Source organism: Aspergillus uvarum (genome assembly GCF_003184745.1).
Source record: "Aspergillus uvarum CBS 121591 unplaced genomic scaffold BO82scaffold_9, whole genome shotgun sequence".
NCBI classification, from domain to species: domain Eukaryota; kingdom Fungi; phylum Ascomycota; class Eurotiomycetes; order Eurotiales; family Aspergillaceae; genus Aspergillus; species Aspergillus uvarum.
The window spans coordinates 295,345-312,480 of record NW_020291306.1 but is presented as its reverse complement, the minus strand read 5'-3'; the positions used below and the strand labels follow the sequence as shown (position 1 = coordinate 312,480).

General features: G+C 53.4%; 8 protein-coding genes across 8 annotated transcripts; 3 read left to right on the top strand and 5 right to left on the bottom strand.

Moving 5' to 3' along the window:
* Positions 1-591: 591 nt before the first annotated feature.
* Positions 592-1,528, bottom strand: BO82DRAFT_399253 (uncharacterized protein; the record flags this gene model as incomplete). The annotated part of the gene is made up of 5 exons (XM_025639091.1): positions 592-776; positions 907-1,015; positions 1,084-1,114; positions 1,249-1,310; positions 1,418-1,528. 5 exons carry the CDS (start codon positions 1,526-1,528, stop codon positions 592-594), a joined length of 498 nt encoding a protein of 165 aa, XP_025495039.1.
* Positions 1,529-1,932: 404 nt separating this feature from the next.
* On the top strand, positions 1,933-3,559 carry BO82DRAFT_328911 (uncharacterized protein; the record flags this gene model as incomplete). Its single annotated transcript, XM_025633036.1, has 2 exons — positions 1,933-2,644; positions 2,709-3,559. The coding sequence occupies 2 exons, from the start codon at positions 1,933-1,935 to the stop codon at positions 3,557-3,559; spliced, it is 1,563 nt and encodes a 520-aa protein (XP_025495038.1).
* An 880-nt stretch (positions 3,560-4,439) lies between these two features.
* Positions 4,440-6,093, top strand: BO82DRAFT_381267 (polysaccharide deacetylase family protein; the record flags this gene model as incomplete). Its single annotated transcript, XM_025637833.1, has 3 exons — positions 4,440-5,284; positions 5,405-5,490; positions 5,558-6,093. The coding sequence occupies 3 exons, from the start codon at positions 4,440-4,442 to the stop codon at positions 5,890-5,892; spliced, it is 1,266 nt and encodes a 421-aa protein (XP_025495037.1). The 3' UTR covers positions 5,893-6,093.
* Positions 6,094-6,254: 161 nt separating this feature from the next.
* BO82DRAFT_211295 (glycosyltransferase family 31 protein) lies at positions 6,255-8,201 on the bottom strand. Its single transcript, XM_025630698.1, has 2 exons — positions 6,905-8,201; positions 6,255-6,809 (listed from the first exon to the last, which is right to left on the bottom strand). Exons 1-2 carry the CDS (start codon positions 7,871-7,873, stop codon positions 6,492-6,494), a joined length of 1,287 nt encoding a protein of 428 aa, XP_025495036.1. The 5' UTR covers positions 7,874-8,201; the 3' UTR covers positions 6,255-6,491.
* BO82DRAFT_211308 (uncharacterized protein) lies at positions 7,988-8,429 on the top strand. Its single transcript, XM_025630699.1, has one exon. The coding sequence runs from the start codon at positions 8,101-8,103 to the stop codon at positions 8,326-8,328; it is 228 nt and encodes a 75-aa protein (XP_025495035.1). The 5' UTR covers positions 7,988-8,100; the 3' UTR covers positions 8,329-8,429.
* A 514-nt stretch (positions 8,430-8,943) lies between these two features.
* BO82DRAFT_351635 (phosphopantothenate--cysteine ligase CAB2) lies at positions 8,944-10,788 on the bottom strand. The gene is made up of 3 exons (XM_025634479.1): positions 10,743-10,788; positions 10,249-10,645; positions 8,944-10,198 (listed from the first exon to the last, which is right to left on the bottom strand). The coding sequence occupies exons 2-3, from the start codon at positions 10,430-10,432 to the stop codon at positions 9,141-9,143; spliced, it is 1,242 nt and encodes a 413-aa protein (XP_025495034.1). The 5' UTR covers positions 10,433-10,645; positions 10,743-10,788; the 3' UTR covers positions 8,944-9,140.
* A 1,080-nt stretch (positions 10,789-11,868) lies between these two features.
* On the bottom strand, positions 11,869-13,588 carry BO82DRAFT_351634 (norsolorinic acid reductase). Its single transcript, XM_025634478.1, has 4 exons — positions 13,265-13,588; positions 13,084-13,214; positions 12,353-13,007; positions 11,869-12,258 (listed from the first exon to the last, which is right to left on the bottom strand). Exons 1-4 carry the CDS (start codon positions 13,343-13,345, stop codon positions 11,965-11,967), a joined length of 1,161 nt encoding a protein of 386 aa, XP_025495033.1. The 5' UTR covers positions 13,346-13,588; the 3' UTR covers positions 11,869-11,964.
* A 393-nt stretch (positions 13,589-13,981) lies between these two features.
* On the bottom strand, positions 13,982-15,854 carry BO82DRAFT_429778 (multidomain presynaptic cytomatrix related protein). The gene is made up of 7 exons (XM_025640568.1): positions 15,623-15,854; positions 15,494-15,569; positions 15,425-15,434; positions 15,175-15,365; positions 15,070-15,123; positions 14,299-15,000; positions 13,982-14,242 (listed from the first exon to the last, which is right to left on the bottom strand). Exons 1-7 carry the CDS (start codon positions 15,710-15,712, stop codon positions 14,124-14,126), a joined length of 1,242 nt encoding a protein of 413 aa, XP_025495032.1. The 5' UTR covers positions 15,713-15,854; the 3' UTR covers positions 13,982-14,123.
* Between the last annotated feature and the right edge of the window lie 1,282 nt (positions 15,855-17,136).

The window sequence follows — 17,136 nt, the reverse complement described above, 5'->3', positions numbered from 1 at the left end:
CATGCCCCGGAGATCTAGCGGACGCTGTCGGATTGAGTTTGTCTGCCTACACGGCGGATGCTGTTTTCAGTGTTGCAGGATCTTCGGCCAACGATCACGCTTGTTGGGTGGTAGATAGGGATGAGGGTTTGATCAGCGGCGTCGTTTTCTTGTCATTCAGACAGAGTCACATATGGAGGTTAGAAACATGTCTAACATAATTGATACAGTGCCTTGTACAACCGCCCTGCTCACCCGGAACTCTTCATTCTCGCTTTCTGAACCTTCATCCAGAGGTTCTAGTCCTTATACAGTTCGTGTAAAAATAAAACCTCTAAGAAAGCTAGACCTGGTTTTGTGATTCTTTTTAAATTTGCTCTACTATTGAAGATGACAAGGATCTCATATTCATCAGCTATAATACTAAAATTAACAGAGACTATCCTAAAGCAATAGTATAGCTTGATAATCAAATATCAAGACTCTTTATATAGTAATGAAAATTGGAATATCAAAGGGTTGTAAAATTTGTATAGAAGAAGACGCGTTTCCGGGCGGGTGTGCGGAAACTTTCTGCAACCGATTGTACGTATTTGCTTGCTCTACTTTTCACTACCAGGTGCTCGGAAACGGATTGGCAAAGCTCCGCGGAAACGCCTCCCACGCACTGGCCACTGCCTTGATGCGCGCGAGAATGTCCTCGTTGGTCTCGATGCCCCCCAATTCGATGTCGCCGTCCGCATCGAGAGGTAGGCCGCGTAGGTTGTGGGGACCCAATCTTGGAGACAATCTGATATCTGTTTGTGCCCCGGTTGTTAGCAAGGAAGTTATTGCTGTGTGGCGTGGTAGTCGGTGTGTGGGTGGGAAGAAAGGACCGGTAGGTATGTTTTTCTCTTTCTCATGGTTGAGTATGGCATGGTGGGGTACAATATGTAAATTCACTCGTCGCTTTCTTCGCCTGTAGGTCCCAGTTAAGGTACATGAATCTGCGCCATTTGGTTCCGAGGTCGAGACGCTGGTCTGGGATGGGGTTGGGCTGGGTCGGGGGTCGGGGTTGTTAGTATGTGGTGAACAATGTAAAGGATCGGACTTAGGACTGCTTACGATGATTGCTAGATATGATTCGATGTCGTCGCTGTAATTTGCGTTAAGTCATCGCTGTTCGTGCTTTAGAATGGAGGAAAGAAATCAACCCCCCACCCTCTATGTAAAGGGTTTTTAAGCCACGAGGTATGGACGGGTTGATGAATGGATGAATCCGAGACGTACAAGTAGGATCCCACTCGTTCGGCCTGCGTGACCAGAATGTTGCTGGTGTCGGTTGCAGTGACCTTGTAGTACATCACCTCTGTTAGCAAAAGTGGTCCGCGAAGGTAGAGAGTACCGAAGTTGCTTGCTATAAGCAGGACTCAAGAGGGAAACAGCAAGCCCAACGTACATAATCCATGGCAAACATGATGAACTTGCAAGTGTTGATGGACCAGTTGATATCGCGGCACTCTTTGCTGGCCGGGTCGTTGGTGTTGACGCCGATGATATAGTTCTCCATGGTTTCATCCTTGCGGATTTCCTCATCTGACCCGCTTCTTCATAGATGTCGGCTTGCTCCTCCAGAAAATCAAACACTTACTCCGGTATGTACATGGCAATGTAACCATGGATTGAACCTGAAGGGTAGCGTCCCACTATCCTTCAGAGATTAGTGTCACGATTACCCAAGCTTCAGATACACAATACTTTGTACGAATTTCAGTAACTAACTAGTTGATAATCAGGTAGTAATTCAGAGCGGGCGGGCTGGTCCGCTTACCAGATACGTTAGCTCTGATTGGTCACGGGTGACCTAGAAACCTCAATCGTGTGCCAGTGTAGAGTCGACTGCCCTTCAACCATAGATGCGTTTCCCGTCCTCGCTCCAACTTGTACTTTCAAAATTGGAGGTTGACAACAACCATGACTGAGATCAGTGCTTTGCCCTCCGAAATCCTCTCTTTGATTCTGACACAATTAGGATCAGCCTCTTTAGCTTCTTATGCCAGTGTCTGTAGGAAGTGGCAGGTGCTGATTGAGAAGCAGACCTTCTCCCATCTTCTTCTGACCTTTGACCGGTTGACCGACTTTAAGCAGATTATCCCCCCTGGTTCACCCCGGCGCTGCTTTATTCGTTATCTGGATCTGTATATTCTGCTTCCTGCCTACGAGATCGCTGCACGGACCCGGTTGGAAAGCCAAATAGATCGCCAGAAAAACAATGAGGCCTTCACCCAGACTATAGTCTCTTTCTGGAATATTCTGAGTATATGGTCTCAAGAGGAGGTTGCAGGACTTTCGCTAAACATACGTGCCAGATCTTCTAGCGATTGTGGTGCCGAGCCTGATGAAAGAAAACGTATGGGTCGTCGGCGATGGGGCCGCAAATTTCCCAAGGAGGACTGGTTAGACTGGAGATTCTATCAATCCTACCTGGACTTGATAATAAATCCAACTACTTTGCCCGAGCTCAGCTGCGTGACGCATTTCAGAGTTACATGCCGTGGTCACCGTAAGATTGCCCCAGCGACAGTCTCCAAGTTGTTGTCGCGGCTTCCCGGCATACAGATAGTCCATACCAGCCTCTCAGACGATGAGCGAAAAGACCAACAGCTGCGGGATCGACTCCGGAATGGTACAGGACCTTATTCTACCCTCTATAACTTACTTAGGCTAAAGTCAAAGACTCACGTTGCTAGAATTTGCCCTTACCGTATCGAATTGGCCAAGCACTATTGAACACCTTTGTTTAGAATATCCGGGACTTCCTCCAGCAGATGGACATTTCCCCCCTTTTCGGCGATCAGAGCCTTGGTATGACCTGCTTAGCCAGGCTCTCAACCAGCTGACGCAGCAGCTGGTAACTGTTAAGATTGACAAGATTATGATCGGCCCTGAATTCTTCTGGCCGCCGCTGCACCCTTATTCAGCACCGCCCCGATGGCCACGGCTTACCTTATTGAAACTCGTCTACCAAGCGGTGACGCCATCAGGACAGTGGCTGTTTGAGAAGGACCCCCGCTGTCAACCGTATAGTTTGTCTCAGCGGGAAGATGTCTACGAGGGAATAAGGGAGGACCCCCGAACTCCGGCTCCTCAAGACCGGTACCCCGACGCATTTCGGAGCAAGCCGGCGGATCTCCTTAACAACCTTCATCGAGCAGCTGGCCAAGCGGCCCAGCATATGCCGGCTCTTAGAACTATGTTTCTGCAGGCCATCCCCCAGCTATATCCCCCTGGGATGGCCCATCTCCATTTCGAGGCGGCCACGGAGAGTCATCCGTCACCTGCCCACGACACCGGCCATTGGTTCCGATACGATCGAAGTCGCTCCACGGCTACGTGGGTCAGCAGTGGGAAGTTCTCTCTATTAGCGGACACGGTGCATGCTTGGAGACAAGTCGGTGCGTTACATGGGCATGCGGATTTCAATCTGGAGGTAGGTTTCATTACTCCCAACCGATTTTCGGGCTCTTTAGCTTCGGCAATAGTGTGGTGCTTTCATGATTCAGGGTTACTAATCCATAGCCTGTGCTTTGCAGAATATTAGTCTCCTTGGCTGCCATTGCGACTGGACGTTTGACAACCTGGTGCGGGAAGGTCGTCTGGAGCAAGAGCCGGGATATGTGAAGTGGCCCATGCCTTGAAGTATGGCTGTCTGGTCTTGTTACTAATGTGTATTCTCGAGTATTGAACATGCTATCCTTCACTGAGCATATTCCATGCATTCGGTTTGGAATCCTCGGTGACCGGCCACTGTTGCCTCAGGCATCATTAGCAGTACATATGTACATGGCTCAGAGCGCAGGCCCGCAGGGCCTTCTTCTTCCCTTATATTAAGTCCAGATACTACAGCTACTATTAGGACTCAAAGTCTTGCCTCTCCTCAGCTGTTACGACTGGACCACTTCTTTCTCGGATGATGATATGAAGAAGGAATCTATCCGGCTTACCTTGGTAATAGTCTCCGTTTCTCCCATTCTCGATCTGATTGATTTCAGTTAGGGTTAAGGTTACGAGATCTATCAATATATCTTCGTCTCAACTGTACATGGCCCAATGCTTACAGCTTAGGGCCTATGAACTGAATTTGGAGAGTCCGGGGTAGGCATGGCAGCTGTGCAAGGCACGGTAGTTTCACTGCCACAACCTTTTCGATTCATGGGAATGCTCTTTCCCAAAGTAGACCACGTAGCATATCACCTCGAAGCTCCTTCCAGCACAGAGCCAGCGTCAGTATCAGACACTGTGAAGATCATCACTCTTTCACTGCCACCGAGACATCACTGCATCACCGCATGACAGCACTGCCAAATACATAAAGTCGTAATCTTGACAGGCATTTCACAACGTCAACCATGGCCTCAAGCATGTCCACCACTCTCTCGTCCCTCCTCCTCCTCCTCCTTCTTCTCTTCATCAACGCCCTCATGACTCCCACCGAAGCAACACCGCCCCCGCTACCACCTCCTCCACCCTCCCCACCCTCCCCACCAACCCAAAATCTCGATCTCACCCCCACCCCCTTCCACAACCCACAAGGCCCACCCAACACCATCCTAATCGACACCTTCCAGCACCAAGACACCAACGCCCTGGGCCACTGGCACGGGGCCCTGGAGGGCCTAACCGTGCACCACGGCAACGGATTCGTGCGGCTCTTCCCCTCCGACCCAGACCACAACTACCACACGCAGCTCTCCGCGTCGGCATGCTACGACCTGCGGAGCCACCAGCCCACGCACGCGCTGCACATCGTCTTCGGGGGCACGACGAAGTTCTCGATCTTCCTGAACCAGAACAACCCGGCGGGCGACGTGACGCGCAACCCGTTCCCGCAGACGTCGGACGTGGTCGAGGCGGCGCGCTACGCCCGGGGCAACGACATCTACATTCCGCTGGCGCACTTCCACATTGACCTAGCCAAGACGGTCTCCGTCAGCTTCGGCGGCTTCTGGTCGCTTGAGAGTCTGACCCTGTACCGCGTGGAGCTCGTCCCCGCCATCCCCGTGGGGTTCCCCGTCCCGCACCGCGTCCACAACGGCCGCTTGTCGCTGACCTGCTCGCGCCCGGACTCGTTCGCCTTCGGCATCGACGACGGCCAGCCCCGCTTCGCCCAGGAGGTCATGCGCATCCTCGAGGAGGAGCGCGTGCTCGTCACGTTCTTCGTGGTCGGGTTGGGGCTCCGGGACCGCGAGACCAATTTCTCGAACGTCTACCGCGAGATGATTCGGCGCGGGCATCAGATTGCTCTGCATTCGGATACGCATCGCAAGTTTGTCCCCCATATTCTTTTCTTCTTGATTGTTGACTGTCGGGTGGAGATATGGTGGTTTTGTGTTTCTTCGTCCCAAATCGCCAGAAAAATACGACTAACTACAGTGGCTCAATACAGGATGGAAGGCCTAGGCTCCATCGCCGAGATCGACCGCGAGATCGTCGAAAACATCAAGTCCTTTCGCCAGATCCTGGGAATCGAAAGTATGGTCCGCTCAACACGGGCAGAGGTTTCCATCCGCTTAGCTGACTGCATACTTCACAAACACAGCGCATTACTTCCGGCCCCCCTTCGGCACCCTTGGCGCCCGCACCCGCCAACGCCTGGCCAACTACATCACCGACCCCCAGATCATCACCTGGAGCGTCGACATCGAGGACTGGTTGTGGGCCGACTCCAAGACCCCGGAGAAGCAGCGCGAGGCCTTCTTCCGCGACGTCCAGCACGGGGGCAACCTGGCCGTCATGCACTTCCTGAGTGCCACGACCGTCAGCTACTTCCGCGAGGTAATCCAGTTCGTCAAGAGCCAGAACAAGACCATCATGCGCATCGACCAGTGTTTGGAGGATCCGCGGAGTCCCCCCCTGAAGTTTCCGATCCATTAGCTGGGGGCAAATCGGGTTGGGTCCGTGGTTTTCCTGTATGCTACGCTATACTACGCTACGCTATGCTCTGTTCTGTGGCAAGCGCGGATGGAAGTATAAACAGATGGTGGCATGAGTTGGTATAAAGCATATTGTATACGATACAAAAAGCAAAGCGTGGCCAAAAGAAACGCTGAAGCGGACACCAAAAATAATGAATGCAAGACATTTTGTTTCTCACACAATCGCGAAAATCAAGGAAACTTCTTTTCAGGTGGTTTGTGCCCCCCTCTGTAACCCAGACGCCTGGTGTGGATGCAAGCCAAAATCGAGGAATAAGAAGCTGAAAAAATAGCAAGACCCCCAAAGAACGCCTTCGACCACAATGCACGCATAGTTCCTTGCCATAATTTTGGGCAGAACAGCACGATGTCCGGTAGGGAGGAACGGGAGTATAGTCTAATCCGATATAGAAAAACGGATAGCACCACACCCAGCAACCCGAAAGAAAAACAGAGGATAGTTTCATCAGCTTGTGGGATAAATTACTCGGCCAGCGAATAGTTCTGACAAGGTTTCTGTGTGATTTTGGGGGGGGAGGGGACAAGAAGAAAAAAAGTCTATAAACCAAAGTCCGGCCGACCACACCGTGGCGCATGTTCTATCATCTTGTCGATCGTATTCAGGACCCAGCCGGACCGAGCCTCGGGGTTGCGGACACCCAGCCGGGGCGTTTCGCCGAGGAAGCAGACACCGGCGCGGAGGACGAACTGGGCGCAGTTGGCCGCTTCGGCGCACGTGGTCTGACACTCGTGGAAGGTGGTGATGCCGGGGCGTTCTTGGTCGGAAAGGTTGTCCCAGCTGTCGCGGACGTTGGAAAGTTCGGGGTATATGAGTTCCTTGAAGACATCGCGGTGGAGGAGGATATGTTTGTTTACCTGATTAGACGCGGGATGTGTTAGTTGATGAGGGATTCACCCAAAAAAAGATCATGGGGCAGGGAAAGATCCGGAGATAGGGTGATAGCACGTACATCTTGCCATCTGCGACGTTCATACTCGTACAAATCTTGGATGTCGCGGGATGATAAGTGGTGGAACGCCACGGCGGGGAAACACCACGGCTTGCGATAGAAGCCCGTGGCGAACTCGTCGATCTCGCCGAGGTTGGAGTTCTGGAGCATGGGCCAGGAGTAGTGCAAGGGCACCCCGGCGTCCGCGAGAACCTTGCCTAGGACGCAATCGCCTGCCCAGTGCCAATCGGTGTATTCGTTCAACTCCACCGTCCGCGCGGCGTATTCTTTAGAAGCCAGCTGCATGGCCGGGTTGGAGACGAGGAAGCCTGATCCGCCGTGCGCGAAGATGACGTCCGCGATCTGGGTCTCGGTTCCGATATAGTGCGGCTCGCTGGAGTCGAAATGTGCGAGCCATGCGAGAAGCGTCGGCCACGAGAAATATGTGTCCGCCTCCATGAAGACGTACCACTTCGCGTCGTCTTTATAGGCCAGCGCTTGTTGAACCATAGGGAGAAACTTCCACTTATCAAGCTTCCAGCCCGGGTTGTTCGGTTTGCCGATGTTGGAATTGGCCTCGTCAGCGAAGTCGGCGGACTCGAGACCGGCACGGCCTTGTTCGCGGAGACGGTTGTAAAGGTTAAAGTCCTCGACAGTATCCCGCACGGTCGTGTCCATTCCAACAAAGGCGTCCTGAATCTTGACACCTTCGATTTCTTCCGCAAAGTCCGAGAAAATGACGTAGTGAGGGACGCAACGGAGGGTGGTGTGGAAATGGACGGGGACTTTGTCGAGGGACTCGGTGACGCCGGTCTTCATCACGACCAGGACGTCCTCCATCCCCGGGAGGGGAGGGCATTCGGGCAGAGTGCGACGGGCTTCGTCATTTTGTTGAGGATGTAGCTCGGAGCGGAGGGTGTAGAAGTGGTAGAGGAGGATAAGTCCCAGGAGGGCGGAGAGGGCTGCGATGCGACGAGAGCGACGGAACATCCTCGCAGCAGTGGTGGTTGAAGTGAGGGGAGACGAGGGGAGAGAGGAAGCGGAGGTTGGTTGGTTGGTGATTAGTCCAGTAAGGAAGCCGACCTGCAGCGGAGTGGGACAAGTTGAACTGTGAGTGACAGACAAGAGGAAAGAAGAAGCGACTGAAACAGCAAGATTATGGACCGATCCTCCAGATTGATTGCAGCACGTTGATCATTTTCTTCCTGTGTCTAGCAATGTGGCTCGTGTCGACAGGTTCAATGGCTGACAGCTTTCCCTTCCTCGAGTGTTTATTTTCTGGAATTGTCGGACAACGGGGTCGGATTCCTGAGAGCACGGGTAGGAACGCAGTCGCCTGGCGCTTAGAAGAAAAGAATGGGGATAGGGTTTGGAGAGGAGGGGGAGAATCCGTGGAGGAGGAGAGAGAGAGGAAGAAAAAGACGAGGGGGAGAAGGACAGAGTAGACAGGATAGCAGATGATGATGAGACAATTGTAGAGGCAGCAGCCAAGAGAAAGAGAAAACGGTTGTTCCAACCAACGAAGCTGTCTTTTGGACGGGCGTGGGGATGGCGACGTAGGAAGGCACGTAGGCAAAGCGCAGATCGGCCCACAGTGTCTAGGCGATCTAGAGTCCCAAACGGTGGTCCCTATTGACAGTATTCAGTCAGTCCTTAGTTTTCTTACTCTCAGCCCACTGAGCCCAGCCATCGATGACGCGTTGGTGCTCCCCCCGGGCCCCGACTGAGCCATGGTTTGAGGAGGAGCTGCAATCCTGAAACCGCCCCTGACAGGCCCGGCGGTTTTCTGTCTCAGCTTTCTTGGGGAGGCCAACAACAGAACCAAAACCAGCGAATTTCATGATGGATGAATGTCCTCGCATGGTAAATCCATACTTCAAGACCATGATCTAGAGTTCATCACGTCTCTGTTCCATTGGAATCAGGGGGGGGGGAGGGAAAGGAGAAGTGAGTAACGAAAAGGGGAAAGAGAAGGGGAGAAAAAGTACGCCGTAGTGGCACATTCAATGCGTTCAATGCGTTCAATGCTTTTTCTGCCGCCCCCAAAGCCGAAGGGGACAAAAAAACGGGCTGTTCCTGTACACAGTATGTGCTATGGATCCCTTTCCAATTATTCTATTCGAGGAAGCAATGGACCCTGCTGCACTCAGACTACAGTGTTTTAAGCTACTCACACTAAGAAGCGTCCCTCAACAATGGCAACGGTTCATTCACACTCTCTTTTCCTCCACCCGCAATCCTCACCATCGATGCTACACTATGCCGATGCCGAACGGCCGTACTGCGCAATCTTGTTGGAATGCAACTTGACCAGCTCGGGAATGATCAGACTCTCGATCTCGACCCCCTCTTCAGCGGTGGTGACCACCTCAGGGACTTGGTCGGGGGCACCACCAGCACTGCCGCCCCCACTGATTTCTCCCGTCAGCGCGGCTTCGCCCGCCCGCTGTTTGGCCGCCTCCGCCAACCCGACCTGGTCTTCGCTACCAGAAATGCTCTTGCTGCGCCGCGATTTGGGCACGCGAATCCAACGCTCATACGGAGACTCCGGCGTGACGAAGACCACCTCCCATTTCCGCGTCGCCAGCAGGTTACCAATCACCAGGTGATGGGCATACCGTTCCAGGGCAGTTTTCGCCTTGTACACCAGCAGATTGGGGTCCGTCTCCAGCTTGAACGAGACCACCATGCTTCCGTCCGGGGCCCAGCCGTCCACAAGCCGGTGGAGGAATTTGGGCACCGGGTCAAGGTCGATGACCAGTTTCTTGCTCCGGTTCGGCACCGGTTGTGGCTCGAGTCCTCCGGTGTATATGTCCGACGAATCTTCGCCCTGGCCGCCACTTTCCAGGTGGCTCGGTAACTCCGACGACTGAATCTTGTGCTCCGACATGCGATCGTGGGGGATGAAGAAGTCGCTCACCGCTGCCGCCAGATAGAATAGGGCGTTGGGGCCCAGGGGCTTCATCAATTGCGCCAGCGACCGCAGTTCGAACAGATACTCGGAGACGGTGGTGAAGGGGAGGAGTAGGAGGAGGTTGTTGCGTTTGGCGTACTTGTACTTGCGCAGCACATCGCGCATCTGATCCTGGTATTCTCTGCACACAACGACCGGGCGGCCCTCGGAGTCGGACTCGTCATCGTCCATGAAATCGAGGAAGCAGTTGGTCGAGTGGCTGTAGTGTCGCGAGTATGGCAGCAGACTGAACTGACGGTGGAGGAAAATCACGGCATAGCCCTGTTGCAGGAAGTACTCCGCCGAAACGGCACCTCGAGTGCCGGCGCTGAAGTTGTCGATGAAGCGCACGGTTTGATTCTCTGCACATGGTTAGACGTGATTTCTTGTGCGCAGTGCCCGGCTCACAAACCCAGAGGAACGGTGGTGCCTCCAGAAGTGACGAGGACCAGTCGCCGGCCCGCTTGGACATGCAAGTCCACGAAGGCGCGCGCTAGGGCCTCGTGCTTCGGAAGAGCTTTGGGAGGAGGGTAGTTGTTGAAGTAGACGGACTCAGCCTCCGCGGGGGTCATGTCTGCTGTCGGAGCGGACGACATATTGGATCCGGCGAGTCTCTTCGACTTCCGACCGACAATATCCTAAAGCTTCGTGGTCCGATGTTTTCCAATGGACTCCTTAGGGGTCGCAAATAATGCGCGAGGAAGCGACGGATTGATTTGCGAGATGAGCGGGCTCGATTGAGACAAGGATTGAGTCGGCGATTGATGATGATGAACGAGCGGAGAGGATAGATGCGGATATGCGCTATTCTATGGTGAAATGAGGGAATTAGGCTTCGATGCGATGGAAACGACAAACTGATCAAAGGCCACTCTCGCAGAGTGCCACTCGATAGATGGCAAATACCTATTAACAGATTGATGTGTAAATGTGTTGCTTCGTTGAATTGGAGTTGACCGAAAGGGCGGGGCCTCAACATTCTGACAGGGCGTGGAGGGAGAGGGAGGGGCAGTTGGAGCTACCGCCTTCGGAGTTATTCCTCGGTGGCTTTTCCTCGGCACTGACCCGTCATCTTCAGTAATTCTGGTATTGAATAGGGTTATTCACCAGTCAGACAAACACCAGCTCCCTCCAGCCGGTCACTTTTCCTCCAGCTGGTAGTGTCAGTATCATGTCCTCGCACAAACCTCGGCTGACAGTGAAAAACATGCCGACCCTACCCAAGCGCCAAAATTTACCGATAGTTGCTTGCCAAGCCATGCGATGCGAACCATGCGAACCATGCGAACCATGCGAACCATGCGAATCATTTCCAATCGCCGAACCGGCAGTTCAACGGCAGAGCAGAATGCGCACGTAAAACAGTCAAACCCCATCGTTTGAAGACGACGTTTTGTGGCTAGGCTATATGTTCACCATCTTCTTTGTTCATGCTCTTCGGACTGCGGGTTCGTGAACTCTGACTCCGGCTCCGGCTGACTTTGGAATCGACTCCACCACCAGCACCACGCCGCCACCAGGATGAGTGAAACGAACTTCGATACTTTGTTGCGCGAGAATTCTAGCCTGCATCCCTGATCTTGTAGCTTGAGTACAAAAAGTCAGGTACAGTGTTCTTGCCGAGAGACAGACGTCGAAAGTGTAGAATAAAACCCGCCGTTCTCCACTCCGTAGCCAAGAAATGTGCCTCGGCTATAAATCTCAACTGCCAGCCATTGATCTAGAATCTTATCGGCTCTCGTCGTCATCAAGTTTCAGACTTAGTGGCTGTCGCAAGTCGCAACGGTTTCGAGGTTCTCGACCGTGGTAGAACGGGGTCCTGCGATGGTGAAACGCGGGCGGGATGATCGTGCTGTGCTGTTTCCAAGTTGAGAGCAATCAAGCGTGAGGCAAGCGTCCGGATGTGAGTGCTACAGTAACTTCCAACGTCCCACGGTACCAGTACCAGAGACAGAGGAAATGAGATGATGCATGAATGAAACAACTAATCTACCTACGACCCATCTCCTCCCCACTAGATATACTCCAGCCGTAGATGTATACACAACCCAACAAGAATTCAATATTCGCACGCCTACACACATATAATATATACACACACCGAGGCAGGCCTCACTCAATCCTCAACTCACTCCTTCCGAGGCCGCACAGCCTCCTGCTGCGGCGGCGCATCGATATGCGCCGCCCACTTTGTCAAGAAGTGATCCGCGGCCGTGAATCCGACGTCGTACTTCTCGTTCCCACCGAACAGCATCGTGTTCGGAAACCCGGGGTCGAAGGGGGCGGCCAGGTCGATCTCCCGGATCTCCTCCTTGCTGAGGTTGATCTTCAGGGCGTCGATGTTGGCCTTGAGGTGCTCGACCTTGCGCTGGCCGACGATGGGGTAGATGTACGGTTGTTTGTAGCGGAGGTAAGCGAGGGCCTACCGGAGGAAGTCAGTCAGGAACTTGCACACAGACGCACTATACAACAGAACCAAGAGGGAAAGGAGACCCATGGGCCGAGAGCAAACTCACAATCGCGTGAAGGTTCGTCCCCTTGCGCTCGGCGACCTTCTCCAACACCTCCGAGATCTTCAGATCCGCCTCGGTGGGCTGCGAACCCCGCGAGGACCCTTCATGCTGCTGGGCCTGCTGGCGGGCCTCGGCGGAGCGGAACCGGCCCTGGCCCAGCGGGGCCCAGGGCGCAATCGCCATGCCCTGGTCGCGGCACATGGGGACGATCTCGCGCTCCATGTCGCGGAAGCCGGCGTTCCACTTGCCCTGGTAGACGGCGAAGGGGCGCAGGCCGTGGGCGCGGGCGTAGTCGTTGGCCTTGACGACGACCCAGGCCGGAGTATCGGAGACGCCCAGGTAGAGGACCTTGCCGGCGGCGACGAGGGCGTTGAGCCCCTGCATGACCTCCTCCACGCCCGTCGTGAAGTCCCACCAGTGCACGTACAGCAAGTCGATGTAGTCCGTCTGCAGCTTGCGGAGGCTGGCGTCCACGGAGACGCGCAGCGATTTCACCGAGTTGCCCACAAAGTTGGACTGCAGGGGCTCCGTGTCGAAGTGCGCCGTGCGGTACCCCGTCGTGTACTTGGTGGCGATCACCATCTGGTCGCGGTTGTTGCGCAGCTTCATCCATTCGCCGATCCAGGTTTCCGACTCTTCGTACTGATATGCGTTGGCACTGCGGGTTTTCAGCTGTTAGTAATTGAGGGTGTAAGAGGAGAGGATGATGCGAGGCAAAATTAGGGGGCACATGCGTGTCGATGAAGTTCCCGCCCTCACTGAAGAAGTAGTCCAGCAGAGCGAAGGTATCCTCTTTGCTGCATTTGCCCATGAAGTCCGTCCACGCCTCTCCGAAGTTCATTGCACCCAAGCATAGCGGTGAGACCTGTCTACTTCAGCTTCAGACCCATGATGAGTTCGAAGAATAGTCCGTACCTTGACACCGGCGGTGGGAGAGAGAACCTGGTGGTAGCCAAGTAGGCTCTTGGGCTTTGGGGCAACTGGGTTAAACGACATGTTGTCTAGATCTGGGATATGATTAATTGAGATGAATGTTCAATGAAGCTGGTCAGCGGAGGACAGACAGTCCAAGAGCACGTATATATAGCCATTGGACTCTAGGCTCCAAGGGATTGCGAAGGGTCTTTGACATGGCATGACGCAAGAGGGGTGGGGCCTAGTTTGAGTTATCGCCGAACTCTAAGTCCTGTTCTGTGCTTTCAGTCCTCATCGCCGGTCTTGTGGCCGGGACTGCAGGGTCTCCATTCAACTACCAGCCGACCAGGCCCTCATGTTCTTGGAAACCCAATTCGGAGCTCGCTATCCATAGACCCGTATGAGTGTGCAGAATGCTGACAGGGTCCTGAGGTTTGTCGAGCCAAAGAAAGCTGGCAAGCTCCGGGCTCTTATCTCCGTCGTGCTGACAGCGCTAGTCCCGATCCGAACAGGTCGCGATAAGCTCCCGGGTTCTGAAGGATTTAAGCGCAAGCCTGGCGGAGATAAGAACGGTGATTGTACTGAGTACCCCGGAGAACAGACGACGGATGCCCTGTGGGCAGGAAGGCGGCTTTAACAACTTGAAGTGACACTTGTCATGGTCAGAACAGCCACTTGAAATCAGTCGTACATGGTAGTCAAAGGACTGAAAGTGATCTTTGTGTATGGAATAGAGATTATACGAAGAAACATTGATAGATTTGAGTACATCCAATCTGCTGATAAATCCTTTGCTTGAGAAAGTCATCTGATGTGAATGCCGAGGAGAAAACAAGTGCGACGAGATAAAAGTCCCTAATCAAGGCAGATAGCGACTTCGTAAAGCCTGGCTAAAAGTGCTCATGCGGCTTGCCATTCCTCCATGTTGCATATTGCTCATGAGAGCCTCTTCGAGCGCCGACTGCGTGACGCTGGCATCTGTAGACGGGCAAAATTCAGCATAAATCCAGAGTACGTGAGCGAGCGAGGCTTACCATCCAGGTCACTAAAGCTACTTCCCATACTAGGCGTGCCATCGCTGGTCTCTCGACCCGCAGATGCAATCGACCGCCGCGGACTGAAGGGGGTTAGCTCGGCGGCGCGACGAGGGCTCAAAGGGCCGCCGCTTTGGTGCATATGTCGTCGGCGATCAGTCGCGGAATGCGACACGGGGACTCCAGAGCTGACAGAGCTCGTGGATGAATCCGCGGTAGGAGACTTTCTGACCGCATGATGTTGTTCGGCGGGGCGTCGATTGGAGACTGCAGGTACGTCCTCCTCGTTCAATCGTAGCGTGGCATTAAGATCCGAGCCTGAGGGATGGTGGGGGGTATGGGCTGGACCGGAGGATAGGGGGAGAAAAGCCGGTGAATCATCGTCCTCTTCCTCATCATCTCGCAATCCTGGCTTATACGTTGAGAATTTGCCAAATGGTCTGAATCTGAGTCCCCGTCGGCTGTCCATTCGCTCGTCCTCCCCGGACTCGGACTCGGACGAGCTGGATGTCAGGTCTTCCTCCTCGAGAGTGGGTGACTTTGGAATCGGAGGATCTCGTCGCGTGGCGGATTGCCGTGGAGCATGAGCCTCAAGGCCCAGCTCTTTTGGCTCGGACACCGGTGGTTCGTTGCGCAATGGCTCTCGGGCGGGCTTCAGTTGATTTATGGTTGTCGTCGAGCTTGTGCGTCTGGGAATCGGGGCTTCTTCTCCTCAGCACCAGGCTTCCAGTGACAAGGCTAACATCCAATTCTTGAAGCTCCGAAGCTTACCTCGTTGTGGCAAGGACTCCTTCTGCTGCGCCAGGCGACTGGGGGCTCTCGGAGCTTTACACAGTTAGCAAACGAAACCAAATCGAATCGATGAGAGATCCACACCGTTGCTTGCGGCGGCTTTAGCTTGACCGAGCGCAGTACTACCGGATATCGAGCCGGGCGCCGGCGATGTAGATGTCGACTGCGTGGTCGGCACTTTGCGCATTTGTGCGCGGACTTGCGACAGCTGACGGTCGTACAGCCATGCTGCCTGCTGAAGTAAGAACTGAAGTGTGACTTCGAAGTGATCTGCTCTGTGGCCAGGCAAGAATCAGCATGTATGCGGCTACTGAGGGGTGTTTTGTGACGTTACAATGCCTTCCCTGGGTCCGTTAGCCGTTGTTGTACTTAGTATGGGATGGAGGTTCCATGAAGGACTTACAATCTAGATCATCGCCTTTCGAGGGCCGCGAAAGGATATCCCAGAGGGCCTGATCCTTGGCTGCATTCCATTCCATCTACTGAAGTCAGCTTTTGCTCACTTTCCACTGAAAAAGGCTAATATAAGTACCGGGGGGGGATCCACAAAATCGCCCCGGGGGCATGGTAGGCGGATAAAGACGGTGAACATGGTGTCCCCGGAGTGATTCAAAGAGGTCATTGTAGCGACCACCTCTGCGATATTTTCTTCCAAAGTTCCGGTTAAGTGAACAGAAGGAGAATGACAGCGTTAGCTGAGGCGTACTCTGGCAACAGCAACCTTGACCTACTACCGTCGGGCATATGAAAGATAAGGAAGCCTCTTGATGATGGTGATGAAAGCGGTGGAGTGACGGATGCGCGCCACACGGGATGTGTTGGGCTGCATCATATCGTGGCCGTGCTCGGCTGCCACACTAGTGGCGGTGCATCTTTAAAGGCCTAGCTGGACACCTGCACATCTTCTATCCAGCTGGCAATTCCAGTGACCAGACCAGATGTTCCAGCTGCTAGTGCAACTTGATACTCAAATAGGATGGCATTGATTTACTCTCTGCCGTAGCTCTAATCTCTACGGAGATACGGAAATGAGCGGCGAATATTCAAGACATGAACCTCCATCCTGGTAGGTACACAGCTTGGAAAGAGACCACTGCTTTCACACGTTATCTTGTCAATAACTTGTGCATTTAACCACCTGGCTATATCAATCCTGCTGTATGTGTGATCGGAGAGGTTTCTCCCGAGTAGATATCAGATCTATATATCCTCAACTCGACCGGTCCCCTTACATAAACGAAGACAAACTCTAGTTCATCTAAAAAATGGTGTCTCATCCACAACGCAATTGAAGCCTCTAACCATCAACTCAGCAAAGCAATCCCTTTCAGACAATATCATAAATATATTTCGTAGCCCAACTGAGTTAATCCATTCCCCCCTCACCAAGTTAGCAAAGGCCCCAGCCATTATAGACATGTGAAACCTGCTAGCGCCAGATAAGTGGGAATCTCCTAGCTCCACAAGACAGGTGGGCAGTGGACATTTTGGGAAGATCAATCCCTTATTGTAGCAGGTCGTGATGCCGCGTGCGCTATGCGTCCATTCGTAGGAATGAAGACCTTAGAATAGGTTCTCTAGCAGAGATGTTGCAGCTTGTACTACTCATAGAAGAGTGGCTGCTTAACACAAGTAGAAACCCTGTAGATAGCACATGGCAGAAAGCGTCATACAGTCATGCAGGACAGAATAAGCTCACTAGCCCACATGCAAAAGTATGGTTCACTCCACCTTGGGGTGTCGCGGATGTGGTGTGTGCGACCCGGTCTATGGCTTGGAGCAGCCTATGAAGAGCTTTCGCAAGCCACCCATTCATTGCCATTGTAGTGAGGTGTTAGAGATATTCTTCATACTGAGTACTCAGTAATAGATAACAAGGTCAAAGAAGGAGTCAGCATCGTTTGATCTGTGCCAAGATCATCGTCGTAATCGCGGCGCGCGCAAGATCGAAAATTCTCGATCTCGGCTAACCCACCAAGTGCCAGCTAGCCTCTCGCAGGCTGACGTACTCCTTCTTTCGCCTTACCACTGTGGGACTTCCAATAA